This window comes from Heterodontus francisci, chromosome 23 (assembly GCF_036365525.1).
Source record: "Heterodontus francisci isolate sHetFra1 chromosome 23, sHetFra1.hap1, whole genome shotgun sequence".
NCBI classification, from domain to species: Eukaryota; Metazoa; Chordata; class Chondrichthyes; order Heterodontiformes; family Heterodontidae; genus Heterodontus; species Heterodontus francisci.
Window position 1 is genome coordinate 77,020,568 of NC_090393.1, and position 18,767 is coordinate 77,039,334.

Below are 18,767 nucleotides of genomic sequence, written 5' to 3' on the forward strand. Positions count from 1 at the left end.
TTTTAAATCTCTGTCCTCTCGTTCTCCATCCTTTCATGAGTGGGAACAGTATCTTTCTATCAGATTTGTCCAGGCCCATGAGTTTTCACTATCTCTATCAAATCACCTCTCATCTTTCCATTCACCAAGGAAACAGTGCAGTGCAGTGGTTAGCACTGCAGCTGCACAGCTCCAGCGACCCGCGTTCGCTTCTGGGTACTGCCTGTGCAGAGTTTCCTGTGGGTTGCTGCCAGGTACTCCGGGTTCATCCCACAGCCAAAGGCTTGCAGGTTGTTAGGTGAATTGGCCATTGTAAATTGCCGCTAGTGTAGGTAGGGAACATGAGATCAGTGTAGGATTAGCGTTAATGGGTGGTTGTTGGTCAGTGCAGACTCGGTGGGCCAAAGGGCTCGTTTCAGTGCTGTATCACTCTATGATTCTAAAACACGTCCCTCTTCTTCAATATACCTAGTAACTGAAGTTTCCCGTTCTTGTGAATGTTTTTTGAACTCTCTCCAATGCGCTCACATCTTTTCTGAAGTGCAGCGCCAAGAACTGGACGCAATACTCCAGCTGAGGCCGAACTGGTGTCTTATGTAAGTTCAACATAACATCCTTGCATTTGTACTCTATGCCCCTATTAATAAATCCCAGGACACTGCGTGCTTTATTAACCAGTGTTATCCTGTCCTGCCACCTTCAATAACACCCAGGTCCCTCTGCTCCTGCACCCCCTTGAGGATTGTACCCTTGATTGTATATTGTCTCTCCATGTCCTTCTTTCCAAAATGAATCACTTCACATTTCTCTGCATTGAACTTCAGCTGCCACTTGTCTGCCCAACTCTCCAATCTATTTATATTTTGCTGTATTCTCTGACAGTCCCCTTCACTATCTGCTTCTCCATCAATCTTAGTGTCGTCTGCAAACTTGCTAATCAGACCACCTATACTTTCCTCCAAATCATTTATGTATATCACAAACAACAGTGGTACCAGCACGGATCCCTGTGGAACACCACTGGTCACATGTCTCCATTTTGAGAAACTCCCTTCCACTGCTACTTTCTGTCTCCTGTTGCCCAGCCAGTTCTTTATCCATCTAGCTAGTACACCCTGGATCCCATGCGACTTCACTTTCTCCATCAGCCTACCATGGGGAACCTTGTCAAACGCCTTACTGAAGTCAATGTATATGACATCTACAGCCCTTTCCTCATCAATCAACTTTGTCACTTCCTCAAAGAGAATCCCTTACAAAGGATACTCAAGCATTATAATGTGTTAAAATGATTATGCAGAATTCGTACCGAAGCTTCACGCCATCTTCTCACTCCCTGCTGTTGTAGTTGTTGTTTTTGTCCTCCTGGTCTCAATGAACTTCGCAGGTGGGCAGGGCCGCAGCCGTGGCATTTTGCTGGACTCTCTGCTCCAATGCGTAAGCGCATTGGCATACGTCAGACTATGCCCATTGTCCACTGTCTCTTCAACATGGGGAACAGGCCACGCCCCCGATCCCACGCCTACATCGGAACATGCCCACCCACACTTCCGTCCCCTTGGGGAACTGTTCCCTTCTCGACTGCCCCCGTCACCATGGGGTGCAAGCCATGCTCCCACTCACCCGTCAGCATGGGGAACAGGCCATGCACGCGCTCGGCCGTCAGCATGGGGAACAGGGCATGCAGCCACTCCCCGTAGCCCTGGGGAACCGGCCCTGCCTCAACTCCGTCTTACCATGCGGAATAAGGTCCCGGCGCAACTCCTCCGTCACCATGGGAAACAGGCCAGGTTCCTACTCCCCCATCACCATGGATAACAGGCCCGGCACCCACTCCCTTCACCAGAGCAGCAGGCCCCACCCCCACTCGGTGACCAGTGCAAAAGGCCCTTCCTGTGTCTGATGTAACGAGTCAGTGATTCTCTTTCTTTCATCATTTAATTAATTTAACAATTGGTGTAAAAGGATATTTCAGCACATTTTTCAACTGCTCTCTGAACTGAGTCTGTGTCACAGCATAAATCGCAGTGTTTGTGCAGCAGCTCAAGAGCTGCAGCGTGAAGCCCACTTCCATCACGAAAACTGGTAGATATACAGGCACAGAACCCAAAACCCATATTCGATACCATATCGAAAATAACATAAACACTGCCCATAATAATATGAAATTGGCCGAAATAACTAACAGTAAAATAATGGATTTCCTTCTGCTCTGCATCTCTGGGTCTTTGACACTCTCCTCACGGCTATGCATCCGGAGCCTCCTGCGCCCTCTGCTGCTAACTAAAATGTGCCTGACGGTGAAAGCATTGAGCAGCAGAATCATCACAAATGCAACCCCGGGAGTTATAATGTGATGGAGGAACTCGATTGTTACCCACACCAGAGAACTCGAAACATCTGCAGTTACCTTACAAAACCACGGTGTGTTCCCCTGCCGATACCAGCCTGTTAGTATAAAATACCAGATGATGTTCTTTAAAGAGCTTATCACTGTCACTGTTCCTAGAACCACAGCCGCCGTTTTCTCAGTGCAGTATTTACTTTTCAGCTTCTGGCTACAAATGGCCACAAACCGATCAAAGGTGAAACAGACGGTGAACCAGACAGAACAGTCGGTGGATGCAAACAGCAGGATGGCGTGGATATTACACACGGGGATGTACCGCACAAAATAAAACTGTTCCTGATAAACAATCGGAATATGCCTCAATATCAGGTCAAGTATAATGACCAGTAGATCCGCTTCTGCCATGGCCACCAGGTAGCGAGTGACACATTTGGAGAGTCCACATTTTCCCTTTGATAGGATCACAATCGTCAGCAAGTTAACTGTGAGCAAGAGAAATAAACAGGGAAATTATACACCAGGCTGGGAGCACATTTATCAGTTTGATTGAGGACTTACTGAGATTTAGAAATGCTACTTTTTTAATTTATGCAGCACTGAAACAGGCCCTCCGTCCCACTGAGTCTGTACCGACCAACATCCACCCATTTATACAAATCATATATTAATCCCATATTCCCTACCACATCCCCACCATTCCCCTACCACCTACCTACACTAGGGGCAATTTGCAATGGCTAATTTACCTATCAACCTGCAAGACATTGGCTGTGGGAGGAAACCAGAGCACCCGGCAGAAACCCACGCAGTTACAGGGAGAACTTGCAAACTCCGCACAGGCAGTACCCAGAACTAAACCGGGTCGTTGGAGCTGTGAGGCTGCGGTGCTAACCACTGCGCCACTGTGCCACCCAGTAGGCCCTGTTTTCCTGAATCGTGTGACATATTGAAACGATTCGTCATGATAGAACAAAGGGAATAGTCTGCGATATCTTGAAAGGCAGGAGAGATTAAACGACAAATAGATGAAACTGAAATTGTTGAACTCAATGTTGATCATAATCCTTCACTGCATCCTTTCTCTGCCCAGTTTAAAAACGGTTCCATTTGGAAGCACGCCCAGGTCTGAAAAATTGTCACGACCTCAAACATTAACCACGTTTCTCTCCAGACAGATGCTGACAGACCTGCTGATTCTTTCCAGAATGCCCTATTTTTATTTCAGATTTTCAGCATCTGCAGTACTTTGCTCTTGTATAGAAAGTTAAATGATGGACTGACTGAGAGATTCCCGCACCTGTGACAAGCAGCACGGAATTCAATTATTTCAGAAGAGTGTTTGGAAATGACTGAACATTCAATGCAATAAGTAATCCCAAGCGTCACCAAGTTACCTCCACACAAGGGAAATTTTACATCAGTATGGGAGTAAAAACAATAGTTAGAAGGAGTATGGGATGACATTTGTACATGTGTTACCACATTCAGTAACATTCTAATTATTCTACCTGTGACAGACCTTCTGCTGGAGACATGTGCTGAATTCAGTGGAGCTGGCAGATTTTTGTCAGCCTCGGCTATTTGCAGCATACTTTGTTCAATGCAGCGGTACTCCAGGAATTAACTGCTCTGTGCCGTGGCGCCTGTCCATTTAAGGACAGGAATACCGCCTCGCAAAGCTGCCAAAAAATCAGAGGGCCAGCATTTCATCCGTATCGGCAATGCCACCAGGTGTGGGGTCCGCTGCTGATTTTCCCTGGGAGCATGACCGTCGCTGGAGCTCCGCACCCTAGGTGAGTGTGGCGGTGTCATCCGGGCCAGTCAAGGAGAGCTGAAGCTGCCAGTGCTACACCAGGCTTTGGACATGCGCAACATTGAGCTCGGAACCCAATTGTGCCAGGGTCGGCAAGACCAGTCAGAGAGCGGGGGCCAATGCTGGTGATACATCTGGCCTGGGAACATGCCATATGCTGGTGGCCTAGACACACCAGGAGAGTGTGGCGTGGTCCCTGGGAACAGTCAGGAAGCGGGAGACACTGTCAATACTGCACCAAGCCTGGGACAAGGGGCGTTGCAGCAGCCCTGGTCAACAGATTAGTCTAGCAAGATGTCCAGGGCCCTCAGCGAGATGGCCCCAACACTGGTACGACACTAGGCTTGGGACCAGGACCATTGCTGGTGGACTGCACTCCACGATGGTGCGGTGGGGTCACTGGGGCCGGTGAGGTAGCTGGGACCACTGCCAGATCTATGCCAGCCATATTATGACAAGGCCCATCGCCGATCCGAAAACACAGATAAATATGGCTAGGTAGCTGGCTCCAATCAGTGCCCAGTGGACATTGCCAGTACTATACGAGGTCTGGTCTTGCGTGCAGGCCATGTATCTTGGGTATTACTGCTGACCGCAAACTGTACTAAATGAGCCTCAGAACTACTGTGGCTAAAGAAGCAGGTAAGAGGCTGAGAATTCTGAGACTAACCCACCCCCTGACTTCCAAAAGCCTGTCAACCACCGACAATGCACAGGTCAGGATTGTGATTTAAGATGTCCACTTGTCTGGATTATTGCAGCTCCAACAACACCCAAGTAGTTCGACACCAACCAGGGCAAAGCAGACCGCTTGATTAGCACCCCGTCCACCACCATAAATATTCACTCACTCTACCAGTGACACACAGTGGCAGCGGTCTGTACCACATACAAGACGTGCTGCAGCAATTCACCAACCCTCCTTTGACAGCACCTTCCAAACCGTGACATCTTCCACCTATAAGGGCAAAGGAAGCAGACGTGTGGGAATACCACAATTTTTAAAGCCAAAGAGCATCCTGACTTGGAAATATTTTCCTGACGCTTCGCTGTCACTAGGTCAAAACCTTGGAACTCCCTCCCGAACAACACTGTGGAGGCACTCGCACCAGATGGAATGTAACGGTTCAAGAAGGCATTGGTGTTAATATTACTGGCTTATTTACTCTCAGGATGTATTGGATAGTCTGCCTGTACTTAAAATGGATAAAGAACCAGGACCCGATGAGAAGCATCCAAGGATACTGAGGGAAGTAAGGGTGGAAATCGCAGAGGCCTGACCTTACTTTTTCAGTCTTCCTTTAACTCGGGGGTAGCACCAGAGGACTGGAGATTTGCAAACGTTACACCCTTGTTCACAGAAGCGTGTAATGATAAGCCCAGCAACTACAGGCCAGTGAGTTAAACTTCGGTGCTGGGGAACCTTCCAGAAAAATTAATTCAGCGAAAATTAATGAACACATGTACAAATGCTGGTTAATTAAGGAATGCCACCATTGCTTTCTTGAGGGAAAATCGGGTTTAACTAATTGCTGGAGTTTTGGAGGAAGGAACAGAGGATTGATGAGGGCAATACTATTGATGAGGTGGCAATGGACTTTAGCAATGCATTTGATATAGGAATACACAAGAGATTTAGTAGCAAACCTATAGCTCAAGGAATTAAAGGGGCGGTAGCAACATGTATACGAAATTGTCTGAGTGACAGGAAACACAGAGCAATGGTTAATGGATGTTTTTCGGGCTGGAGGAAGATTTGTAGTGGAGTTCCCCAGAGATCAGTGTTCGGACCCTTGCTTTTCCTGGATATATATTAATGACCTAGACCTTTTGTGTACAGTGCACAATTTCAAAGCTTACAAATGATACGAAACTTGGAAGCATTGTGAACTGTGAGAAGGATAGTGTACAACTCCAAAAGGACATAGACAAGTTGGTGGAATGGGAAGAGAAATAGCAGCTGAAATTCAATGCAAAGAAATTTGAAGTGATTCATTTTGGTAGAAATAACATGGACAGACAATATAAAATCAAGGGTACAATTCTAAACGGGTGCAGGAGCAGTGTGGCCTGGGTGTATAGGTACATAAGTCATTGAATCTGGCAGGACTGGTTGGCAGAGCGGTTAATAAAGCATGCAATGTCCTGGGCTTTATTCATAGGGGCATCGAGTACAACAGCAAGGAGGCTATGTTGAACTTGTATAAGTTAGTAGTCCGGCCACAGATGGAGTACTGCATCCAGTTATGGGTGCCACACTTTAGGAAAGACATGAACGCATTGGAGAGGGTACGGAAAAGATTCACGAGAATGGTTCCAAGGAGGAAGAAGTTTAGTTATGAAGATTAATTTGACAAGTTAGCGCTGTTTTCCTTGTAGATGAAAACACTGAGAGGTGATTTGATAGAAGTATTCAAAATCATATGGGGTCTGGACAAAGTAGATAGAGAGAAAATGTCACCACTCGTGAAAGAATCGAGATCGTGATGGCACAGATTTAACGTATTTGGTCAGAGAAGCAAAAGTGACATGCAGAGGGTGGTTAAGGTCTGGAATGCACTGGTTGAGACTGGTGGAGGCAGTTACAATTGCAGCAGTTCAAAGGGAAATAGACTCATATATGAAAAGGAAGAATGTGGAAGGTTGTGCGGAGAAGGCTAGGGAATGGAACTGAGCGAATTGCTCTTTCGGAGATAGCGTGCAGACACGCTGGTCCGAATGGTCTCCTTCTGCACTGTAACAATTCTATGATTCCGATTGTGGCATTCTATTTTATCCTTTCTCATCAACTTTTTGGAGGTCCTTTGCTGGTTTCTGAAACTCTCCCAATCCACAGACTTGCTAATGTCCTTCACCTCCTGAGTATGCCACGAGTGGTTCTCCCTTGCTGAGTGTTTTCTTTCCAATATTTATGATTACCAGTAGATTTTCCTGGACGTTCCACAATTGTCACTTCCTTCCACTCACTAGACCCCTCTTGAATTTACGTCACCAGAGTACCTACTCGGGGGAACTGTCCTTTGGATGTGGTAGCTCTGACCAGCGCGTCGTCATCGCCCACATTACCACGATCCAACGCTTGATCCACCATATTGTGCTCCTCAGCACTTTCATCACAAAGCGCATGAACATTTGAGGTACAAGGTGCCTCGTTTCCCTCTGTCAGCTGCTCAAATACTGATCTTTTGTCATCAACCCGGATTAATCGTGAGGAATCAGTCTTAACAGCTTGATTGCAATGCTTGAGAACTACCATCTTACCACCGCGACCACATAACTTACCAAGGCCCTTCCACTCCCAGTACCCTTTCTTTTGTAGTGCACCCAATCTCCTGAATTAAATGCTGTCTTAGATCGCTTTCTACGATGCCTTAGAGCGCTCTGGATTTTGTTAGAGACCTCAGCCTTGATGAAAGCCCGTCTCCATGCATGTAAGGCATTCAATTGTGCTGGACAAAATGAATCTAATTGCTGTACCTTCTCGGGCACGAGGACTATCACACAGAGCAGAATGCAATTTGCGATTTCGCCTGTGGACCAATCTGATAGGGATTACACTCTCCAACCGTCTGAAGCGAATTCTTCATATGAACCACCCATGCCAGGACAGTTGTCAACTTGCAGCTTGGTTGGTCAGTTAAGATTTGATGTCATATTTCATTGATCACCACATGATTCCTTTCACAGAGCCCTTTACTGAAAGAACTTTCAGCTGTGGTGTTTATAACAATAATGCCCCTGAATTCGTCATTGCCAAATTCCCCTTCATTATCAGTCAGAAATGGGCTGGTACCCCACGTCCAGTTCTTGTCCATGTTTTCATGATCTTATCAATAATTACCCTGCTGTCTTTGTCATATATTATTGCAAAAAGACTAAATCTGATTGCTAAATCTGCAAAATATAGAATGAAAATATGTCTGTCTTGCCTCATACCTTTAAATCCATGGCAACTACCATGATGAAGTCATGTGCCAATGGAAGGCTTACAGGAGGATATGATGGCGTCCTCTGATAATTTTTGCAGTTTTCAAACTTTTCACTGATCACTTTTATTAACTTCGTATAGTCCTGAACAATCTCACCTGCATCATTTAGCAGGTCTTCTTTTTTTCTTTGACAACCAGGGTGAGCAAATTGTCTGTGTAACTTCGAGACAATTTCCTTCTGTTCTCGCTCTGATTCTTATTACAAGATGCTATTAATACTTCTCTAATTCTCTGACTACAAACAACATATTTTGTTAAGTATATAAAATAATGCCTTCACTGGGTAAACTGAAAATTCACTGACTTTCCAACGACATTTGCCTTATCACCTTCCATGGCAAGTTTCATTTGTGCCTTTTTCACTGAATGTTTACTCAAGAGTAAAAGTATTTCACTAGAGACTACATAATAACGTGGCTTACTTCAAATTTCACATGGAATTACAAATCTCTTTAGTGACTTCAGTGTGTTGACATCATCAAACCTATTTTGGTAGTAATTTTATATTCCTTAACTTTGTGTCGATCCTCACGGTTGTGTGAATCCAGATAACATTTTAACCAATCTGATGCACATGCTGTCAACGTGCAAGCACTATTTACCACAGTTGAATCAAGTTCGGAACAAACACATCAATCATCGGACTAAAACGGCTTGCGACCAGTAAAATGTGTTCAGATTCATCATTATCTTCCTCTCCGATCTCAGAAATCTCTGCATCATGGGTTATTTCGAGGACCCGGCCATTCTGCATTGGGTTGGACATTGCATAATCATACTTGGAGTCACATCTGAAGCACCTATCAATTGTTCCTTGGGCATTCCTGGGATTCATTCACCTATTTTTGTTGTTGCAATTCTGTCTTCTCTTGTAATAGCCAGACCGTCTCAAGGTGCGATCATCCTTATTCCTCCTGCATTTAACTTTTCGTTTGTACTGGTGCTTGTATCTCGTATCTGGACCATTTCAAAATCTTAGAATTATTGAGTCTTTCAGCAGAATTTCCCATTTATCCTGCCAAGGCTGAAGGGAATGACTGTTCCACAGCCTTTTTTCAGGCAGATGACATATGATCCAATGGGACGTTTTTCTTTTTCTGAAAACGGTATCCCAGGTAGAACCCAGGAGCTTGTCCACATGTGACACCATAAACAATCGAGCAATTTAAATGCTAGCACTGAACCATGGATCTTCAAATTGAATTTCCTCAACTTTCTATAAGTTGTCATTGTCCATGATATATACCTCCATCGAATAACCAAATGTTTTCTGAAATCTTTCAATCTCTGCATGCTGTCAACGTGCAAGCACACTTTACCACAGTTGAATCTAGTTCGCAACAAACACATCAATCATGCCTCATAGGCATTTGATTGATCATCTTTCTGGTAAATTTCATCCAAGAATTCCAACCGAAGATCCAAACGTGCTTTAGTACCCAATTGATAAGCATCCAATTTACAGAATACTCGACTTCTAACATTGCATTTCGTAGAAAGTGACAAAGTAAAGACCAGCCTTGATCCTCTATTGTCGGGACATAAACAGAGGCAACATATCCACTCCGCCCTTCCACTGGTATACAGTTCAGATTCAAAGAACATCGGAGGGTCATCATAACCTGACATTTTACATTTACTTTCTGTCATTTTCCACTGGGACATTAGTTTGCTATGCGAATTTATTTTCTTTGTTTCCAGCCATCCACTTCCGGCAAATATTCTCTGCTGTCACGTTATATTCCAAAAAGCATAGTGTTCCACTTACATATGAATACATACAATTATCAAGTAGTGGAGAATGGTGCTTCTTCAAGCCGAAGGGATGTACAGAGTGTGGTTCACAAGTATCAGTGTTGGGGCCACCGATATTTCATGAAGTATGTTAATGTATGCCAGCTACAGTAAACAAAAACGTTCAGATGGGGTGAAACTCGGAAATGTTAATAAACAGTGAGAAGGATGGTAACTTACTGCAGGAGGACAGGTATTGACTGGTGAGATGGGCAGGCATTTGGCAGATGCAGTTTGGCAGAAAGTGTGATAAAAGGCAATATAATTTAAATATTAACATTTTAATGTGGCTGCAGAAACAGAGATACCTGGGGTGTATGCACACAGATGTTTGAAGGCAGCATGCCAAGGTGGGACGGCTGTGGGAAAAAAAACATACAGTTTTTTGTTTTTTTCATAGAGAGGCATAGAGTAACAAAAGTCAGGGAGAAATGCTGATTTTATAGATCAGTAGTTATGTCTCAGCTGGAGAATTGTTTCCAAGTCTGAACACCACACTTTGACAAAAATGTCCAGGACTTAGTGAAGATGCAGACATGGTTTACTAGAATGTTACCAACGATCTGGACATCAGTTAACTGGAGAGATTGGAAAGGCTTGGATTGTTCTCTTTAGGTCTGCGGAGGGTCAGGGAAAATTTAAGAGCGAAGCTCAAAATCATGAAGGGGTTTGATAGCGTAAAGAAGGAGAATAATTATGCAGTGTCAGATAGTTCAGCTTGAAGGTAATTGACAACGAAGCATAGGCGAAATGAGGAGAATGTTCTTAGACAGCGAGTTGTTAGGATCTGGAATTCGCTGCCTGAAAACATGGTGAAAGCAGATTCAATAACATCTTGAAAAAGGGAAATTAACAAATATTTGAAAAAGAATGGAAAAGAAAACAGCTGGGGAAAGAAGAGGGGAGTGGAACTGATTAGATAGTTCCTTCAAAGCGGCAGCACTGATGCAATGGGCCGAATAACCACTTCCTGTGCTGCATAGCTCTGATTCTATGAGTCAGAGACAGAGGGGCAGTGTGTGCGTGTGTGCGTGTGTGAGAGAGAATAGTTTGCTGCTTTTTTAGGCACAGGGATTGTGATTCACGATCTTCCCAGGCCCCATTCTGTTGAGGCAGGTGACACACAAACTTCGTGCTGCCTCCTCATTTCAATGAATTCCACTGACGCCAAGCTCACGTCCACCTCTCGCAGCTTCCACATACCACCAGATGCTCAGCTATGGCAAGCACATCACCCAAGCACAGTGCAACTCAATCACTGACATGTTGCCCTCTTGTTTGCAGGACAAGTTTGCCCATAATCACAGGGAGCAGCAGAGGACCGGCGGGGGCCAAGCATACATTCTTTCCCTGAGCCTGAGGTAGAAGCTAGTTCTCTGCTATGTGGGGCCAGCTGCGACAGAGCCTGTGACATATGGTGTCACTGAGGGTACTCAGGATAATGCTACGTTTCTGCCTTCCTTAACTTGCAACGCCCTCTCAGTCTGCTGGCTGGGATGATGTGCACGCTACAAATGGAGGATAATGGACCTCCTGCTTTCCATCCAACCCCAGTGCCACACCCCAACCCTCCCATGATGATTTTAATCATTTTCAATGAGACTTAAAACTGCCAGGATCCCAGACACTGCAGCTCCAGTAGGAAGAGAGAGAGCAACAGCCCAGCACTGATGAAGTCTTTGTTACTTGATCTGGACCTCGCACCACCAGAACAAGTACCCCTTAGAGACGTGTATAGAGTCGCTAATCATTGGGTTGTAGCAGCCCAGAAGGCGGGAATTCAGCTCATTGTGTCTGTGTTGAATCACTGCAAAGTCAATTCAGCTCATAACACTTCCCTGCCCGCTTTCCGTTGTCCTGCATGATTTTCTCTTCAGATAATTATCAAATTCCTTTTTGAAAGCCACGATTGAATCTTCCACCACCGCACTGTCAGGCAGTGCATTCCAGCTTAGCACTCGCTGTGTAAGTATATTTTCCCTCATGTCGCCTTTAGCTCTTTTGCCAATCACCTTAAGTCAGTCTCCTCTGGTTTTCGATGCTTCTACCAATGTCTCTGCCTTTCTACACTGTCCAGATCCCTCACGAATGCCATCACTTCAATAAGGTCTACTTTCAGCCTTCTCCTTTCCAAGGAAAACAATTCCAGATTCTCCAATCTATCCATGTAACTGCAGACATTCATCCCTGGAACGATATGGGTTCCACCTGGGCCACTCAGCTCTTGACCCCATAACAGTCTTCGTTCAAACATGGACAAAGGAGAAGAACTCAAGAGGTGATGTGAGAGAAGCTGCCCTTGACATCAAGGCAACATTTTACCGAGTATTACATTAACGAGACCTAGCAAAAGTGAAGTCCATGGGAATCAGGGGGAAAACTCTCAACTGGTTAGTCATACATAGTGCAAAGGAAGATGATTGTAGCTGTAGGAGGTCAATCATCGGAGCTCCAGGACATCACTGCAGGAGTTTCTCAGCGTAGTGTCCTAGTTCCAACCATCTTCAGCTGCTTCACAATGACCTTCCTTCAAACATAAGGTCAGAAATAGGGATGTTCACTGATGACTGCTCAGATACTGAAGCAGTCCATGTAGAAATGCAGCAAGACCGGGACAATATCCAGGCTTGTGCTGTTAAGTGGCAAGTAACATTTGCAACACACAGGTGTCAGTCAATGATCATCTCCAACAAGAGAGAATCTAACTATCTCCCCTTGACGATTTATGGCATTACCATCTCTGACTCCCCCACAATCAACATCCTGGGGGCTGCCATTGACCAGAAGCTGAAGTGGAGTAACCATATAAATACCTTGGCGACAAGAGCAGGTCAGAGGCTAGGAATCCTGCGGCGAGTAGCTCACCTCCCGACTCCCCAAAACTTTTCACCATCTACAAGGCACAAGCCAGGATTGTGATGGAACATTATCCACTTGCCTGGATGGGACAGCTCCAACAACTCTCAAGAAGCTCGACACCATCCAGGACAAAGCAGCCCGCTTGATTGGCATACCATTCACAAATATTCACTCGCTGCACTACCGACGCACAATGGTAACAGTGTGTACCATCTACAAGATGCACTGCAGCAACGTACCAAATTTCCTTCAATAGCAATTTCCAAAGCCATGACCTGTACCAACTAGAAAAACAAGGGCAACAAATGCATGGGAACACCACCACCTGCATGTTCCCCTCCAAGTCACACACCATCCTGACTTGGAACTATATCGCCGTTCATTCACTGTCGCTGGGTTAAGATCCTGAAACTCCCTTCCTAACAGCACTGCAGGTGTACCTACCTCTCATGGACAGCGGAAGTTCGAGAAGGCAGCTCACCACAACCTTCTGAATGGCAATTAGGGATGGGAAATAAATGCTGGCCGGCCAGCGACGCCCACATCCCATGAATGAAAAGAAAAAGAAAATATGTTCGGGAGCCTCCCTAATGCATTGACAACCCTCCAGAAGTGTGGTGCTCAGGACTGGGCAAACAACTCCCGTTGAGGTTGAACCAGCGTTTTATTAAGGTTAATCTTAAATTATTTGCGTAGTACTCTATTCCTCTATTTATAAAAACGACTCGCTTTGCTTTTGAACACCATTTCGAAATGTATCCTTTATTTTATGTTGCCTCTTAGCGTTCATGCAACGAAAATTAACCACTTCTCACTTCCCTGCATTAAATCCCATCTGCAAAAAACCGGACTAACCACGAACCTCTTGAAATCTCACTATCTTCTTCACGGTTCGCAATACTTCCACGTTTTGCATTTTCCGGTAGAGCTTACCTGCATGGTGTAATATTAAAACTGTATAGTGCATGGTGTAATGTAATAAATGTGTAAAAGCTTAAATAGAAGCGATTATGATGGGGAAGAATGCCTCAAAATATTGTTAACGTAACAATAAAATGTGTAAGGTCAGTTGGACATAACATGAAGCCGAGAAACAGAGTCTCATAATGTTTCGCAAAAGAAAGTCTGCAAAGAATGTGCTTAAGTGGTATTATGTTGAAAACAAGCAGATAACGAAATGCAAAACATTTCTTAAGTTACAATTAAAAGAGGAAGTTTGAAGTTTCTGAGCTCTGATATCAGTGGAGTAAAATACATTGCCGTAACTTATGTCACAACTGTTTGTCTGAAGTACTTGGATAAGGAATGAACAATTTGCAAGAAGCTGGAGATAAGTGATACCAGAGGACTAAGCATAGAATGTAATGTTAAAGGTTACAAAATGATGAATAAACAGCATGGGTGAGAAAGACCAGGCGATTGTCAGTTGCCACGTAGGCTCAAAGGAGAAAAGGGTGAAAGGAGCAGGTATTGAACACGAGAAGCAGCGCGAATAGCCAGTGGAAGAAAGAAAAGAATCTTCAGTCAACAGAACAGCAAGAGAAACAGAGACCAGGGAAAAGTGACTCAGAGGACTACCTCCGAGGTTCTGAGGGACACAGTGCAGGACATTCCCTGAGTAGTTGGCAGTAAAACTCGCACAGTGCCATGGACTCGGACTTCCGTTGCACAGGCACCACTGTATCTGCAGAGCTAAAATCCACGGAAAAGGAATAAAATCACGTTATAGAACATAGAACATTGCAGCGCAGTACAGGCCCTTCGGCCCTCGATGTTGCGCCGACCTGTGAAACCATCTGACCTAAACTATTCCATTTTCATCCATATGTCTATCCAATGATCACTTAAATGGCCTTAAAGTTGGCGAGTCTACTACTGTTGCAGGCAGGGCGTTCCACGCCCCTACTACTCGCTGAGTAAAGAAACTACCTCTGACATCTGCCCTATATCTATCACCCCTCAACTTAAAGCTATGTCCCCTCGTGTTTGCCATCACCATCCGAGGAAAAAGACTTTCACTATCCACCCTATCGAACCCTCTGATTATCTTATATGTCTCTATTAAGTCACCTCTCCTCCTCCTTCTCTCTAACGAAAACAACCTCAAATCCCTCAGCCTTTCCTCGTAAGACCTTCCCTCCATACCAGGCAACATCCTAGTAAAACTCCTCTGCACCCTTTCCAAAGTTTCCACATCCTTCCTGTAATGCGGTGACCAGAACTGCATGCAATAGTCCAGGTGCGGCCACACCAGAGTTTTGTACAGCTGCAGCATGACCTCGTGGCTCCGAAACTCGATCCCCCTACTAATAAAAGCTAACACACCATATGCCTTCTGAACAGCCCTATTAACCTGGGTGGCAACTTTCAGGGATTTATGTACCTGGACACCAAGATCTCTCTGCGCATCAATACTTCCAAGAATCTTCCCATCAGCCCAGTACTCTGCATTCCTGTTACTCCTTCCAAAGTGAATTACCTCACACTTTTCCGCATTAAACTCCATTTGACATCTCTCAGCCCAGCTCTGCAGCCTATCTATGTCCCTCTGTAACCTACAACATCCTTCGGCACTATCCACAACTCCACCGACCTTCGTGTCATCCGCAAATTTACGAACACACCCTTCTACACCCTCTTCCAGGTCATTTATGAAAATGACAAACAGCAGTGGCCCCAAAACAGATCCTTGCGGTACACCACTAGTAACTAAACTCCAGGATGAACATTTGCCATCAACCACCACCCTCTGTCTTCTTTCAGCTGGCCAATTTCTGATCCAAAGCACGAAATCACCTTCAATCCCATACTTCCGTATTTTCTGCAATAGCCTACTGTGGGGAACCTTATCAAACGCCTTACTGAAATCCATATACACCACATCCACGGCTTTACCCTCATCCACCTGTTTGGTCACCGTCTCAAAAAACTCAATAATGTTTGTGAGGCACGACCTACCCTTCACAAAACCGTGCTGACTATCGCAAATGAACTTATTCTTTTCAAGATGATTATAAATCCTATCTCTTATAACCTTTTCCAACATTTTCCCCACAACCGAAGTAAGGCTGACAGGTCTATAATTACCAGGGCATTCTCTACTCCCCTTCTTGAACAAGGGGACAACATTTGCTTTCCTCCAGTCTTCCGGCACTATTCCTGTCGACAATGACGACATAAAGATCAAGGACAAAGGCTCTGCAATCACCTCCCTGTCTTCCCAGAAAATCCTGGGATAAATCCCATCTGGCCCAGGGGCCTTATCTATTTTCACACTATCCAAAATTGCTAACACCTCCTCCTTGTGAACCTCAATCCCATCAAGTTGAATGAGAATTATATTATAATCAGCCTCAGTTGGAATATTGCGTCCATTTCTGGGAGCCACACTTCAGGAAAGATGTGAGTGCATTGGAGAGACTGCAAAAAAGATTTACGAAAATGGTTGCACGGATGAGGGTCTTCAGTTGTGAAGACAGATTGGAGAATTTAGGACTGCTTCCTTTGCAGAAGAGAAGGTTGGGATAGATTTAATAGAGGTATTCAAAATCATGAGGGTTCTGGACAGAGTAGCTAGGGCGAACCTGTCCCCATTCATGAAAGAATAGAAAGCAAGAGGGCACAGTTTTAATGTAATGGGTAAGAGAAGCAATAGCGACATGAAGAAACAATTATTCATGCAGCAAATGGATAAGGTCTGGAATATACTGCCTGAGAGTGTGGTGGAGGCAGGTTCAATTCAACCATTGGAAAGGAATTAGACAGTTATAAGAAAAGGAAGAATGTGCAGTGTTATGAGGAGAAAACGGGGTAATTGGACTTAATGATTTGCTCTTTTGCAGAGCGTTGCAGACATGATGGACCGATTGGCCTCCTTCTGCACTGGAACAATCATGTGATTGTCGTCTGTAAATGATTTGCAGCTAATTGGAAAATGGATAGGAGGAAAGGTCTAACTGAATGGCTGACCCATAAAGGAATATCAGAAAAGGAATAGGAAGATTAAAATTAAGGCATTGCCAGGATGGGGACCAATGTAAGTCAGTGAGAACAGGAGTTTTGGGTCATGTGGATTTGCTGTGAATTAGGACACAAGCAGCAAAGTTTTAGATAGGCTTAGTTCTACGCCATTTTCTAACCAGAAAGGTCAGTCAGGATAGTATTTGAATAGTCGAATCTGTATTGAACAAAGGCACGGATGAGGATTTACACAGCTAATGGGTTGAGGCAGAGGACGATGGTATGGAGGTGGCAGTAGATTGGATTGGTGATGAAGAGGATATGAGGTTGCAACTCAGCTCAGGGTCAAAGGGTGTAAGAGGTCTGGTTCAGCTTCATATACTGCCCTGACAGACGGATGACGTTGGCATATAGGGAACAGAATTTGCAACAGGGCCTGAGGAAAATTGCTTCCAAACTTCCCATTACATAAATAGTAAGAACAGTAATGCAATGCAATGCAGTTTATGGATCCAACAGCTGGATACAGAGACATAGCAGTGACACCAAAAGCAGCCAAGATGAAAGAGTTAATTGTCAACACAGTAAAACAATTAACAATGATTTGTTGAGTTAATAGCTGGATAGAGGGACTTACCAGGAACACCAACAATAGCGAGAATGGGATAGTAAACGCATTGAATATACTTAAATATGCAATATATCCAATCGTCTATTGTTATGTTTTCATAATCTGCAATAATATAGTGAAGCCAATAGGATAAACTCCTGTCCATTGTTGTAACATTCCAATCTATTGTTCTCATATTCTGATCCATTGCTGTAACTTTACACTATGTTGCTCTCAGATTATGATTGATCTTCTCTCTCGCTCCCTCTCTCTCTCGGTCACTGCAGCTGATAATCTCTGTTAGTTTTGGAGGTGATGCTCCCACTGACACTATGGGATAGACATTCAAAGGAGTCCCTTATTAATAGAAGAGGGAAACTCTCCAGTGACCCAATTAGGCACCTGGTGAGTGACAGTAAATGCTGTTGCTGAACAAATAGGTTCAGTTAACCCCTTTTCAACGCAATAATTTTTGTACTTCAATATAGTAGAACTGGTCCAGGTCTGAGGGTTGCTGAGGGAAGGAAAAATGGAAATAGTGGAGACACTGACTTGCATGCTCCTTTGATATGGGAGTGTTGCCATAGGAATGGAGATTTGCAAATGTTGCACCCTGTTATAAAAAAAAAACGGTGAAAGGGATATACCCTGTAATTACAATACAGTTGGAATAACATTGCTGCTGGGAAAATTTCAGCCATGGGCCAGGTCTAACGTATCCATTCTTTCGACAAATGCGTGTTTATAAATGAAAACGACAATGGTCTTGTTAAAGGTGCATTGCATTTAACAAATTTGAATGATTTCCTTGATGAAGTAAGGGAGTATGTTGTTGAGGGTGGTACGGTTTATTTTATCTCTAGACCTTTACAAGGCATTTGATCAATTGCCATTTAATAGACATAGGTAAACTGAAACCAGTGGATCAAAGGGGCATTGGGAGTGTAAATATTCAGTTGGCTAAGGTACAGGAGATAGACAGAAGTAGTGAGCCGTTGTTTTTTTTTTCAGGCTGGGGAGAAAAATACATTGCTGTTCCACAGGGGACAACAGCAGCAACTTGAATTTGTATTGTTCCTTTAACATAATAAAACGTCCCAGTGCACTTCACCACGGCATTATAAAACATGTTATGGAGTCCAAAATGGAGATATTAGGGCGGGTGACCAAATCTTGGTCAACGTGGTGGTTTTAAATGAGTGTCTGAAAGGAGGAAATCGAGGTGGAGAAGCGGAATTGTGTAGGGAGGATATTCCAGAGCTTAGGTCCGAGGCAGCTTAAGGCCTTGCCAAAACTAGTGGCGCAACTACAATTGGGAAATTGCCAAAGATACCAGAATTGTCGGAGTGAAGGTATCTAAGAGGGTTGTAGGCCTGAAGGAGATTACAAAGATTGGGACTGGCCGCGCTATAA

At 44.4% G+C, this 18,767-nt stretch overlaps 1 protein-coding gene across 1 annotated transcript; it reads right to left on the bottom strand.

The window, feature by feature from the left end:
- Positions 1 to 1,912: 1,912 nt before the first annotated feature.
- Positions 1,913 to 17,562, bottom strand: LOC137382952 (probable G-protein coupled receptor 139). Its single transcript, XM_068055527.1, has 2 exons — positions 17,382 to 17,562; positions 1,913 to 2,811 (listed from the first exon to the last, which is right to left on the bottom strand). The coding sequence occupies exons 1-2, from the start codon at positions 17,560 to 17,562 to the stop codon at positions 1,913 to 1,915; spliced, it is 1,080 nt and encodes a 359-aa protein (XP_067911628.1).
- Positions 17,563 to 18,767: the final 1,205 nt, after the last annotated feature.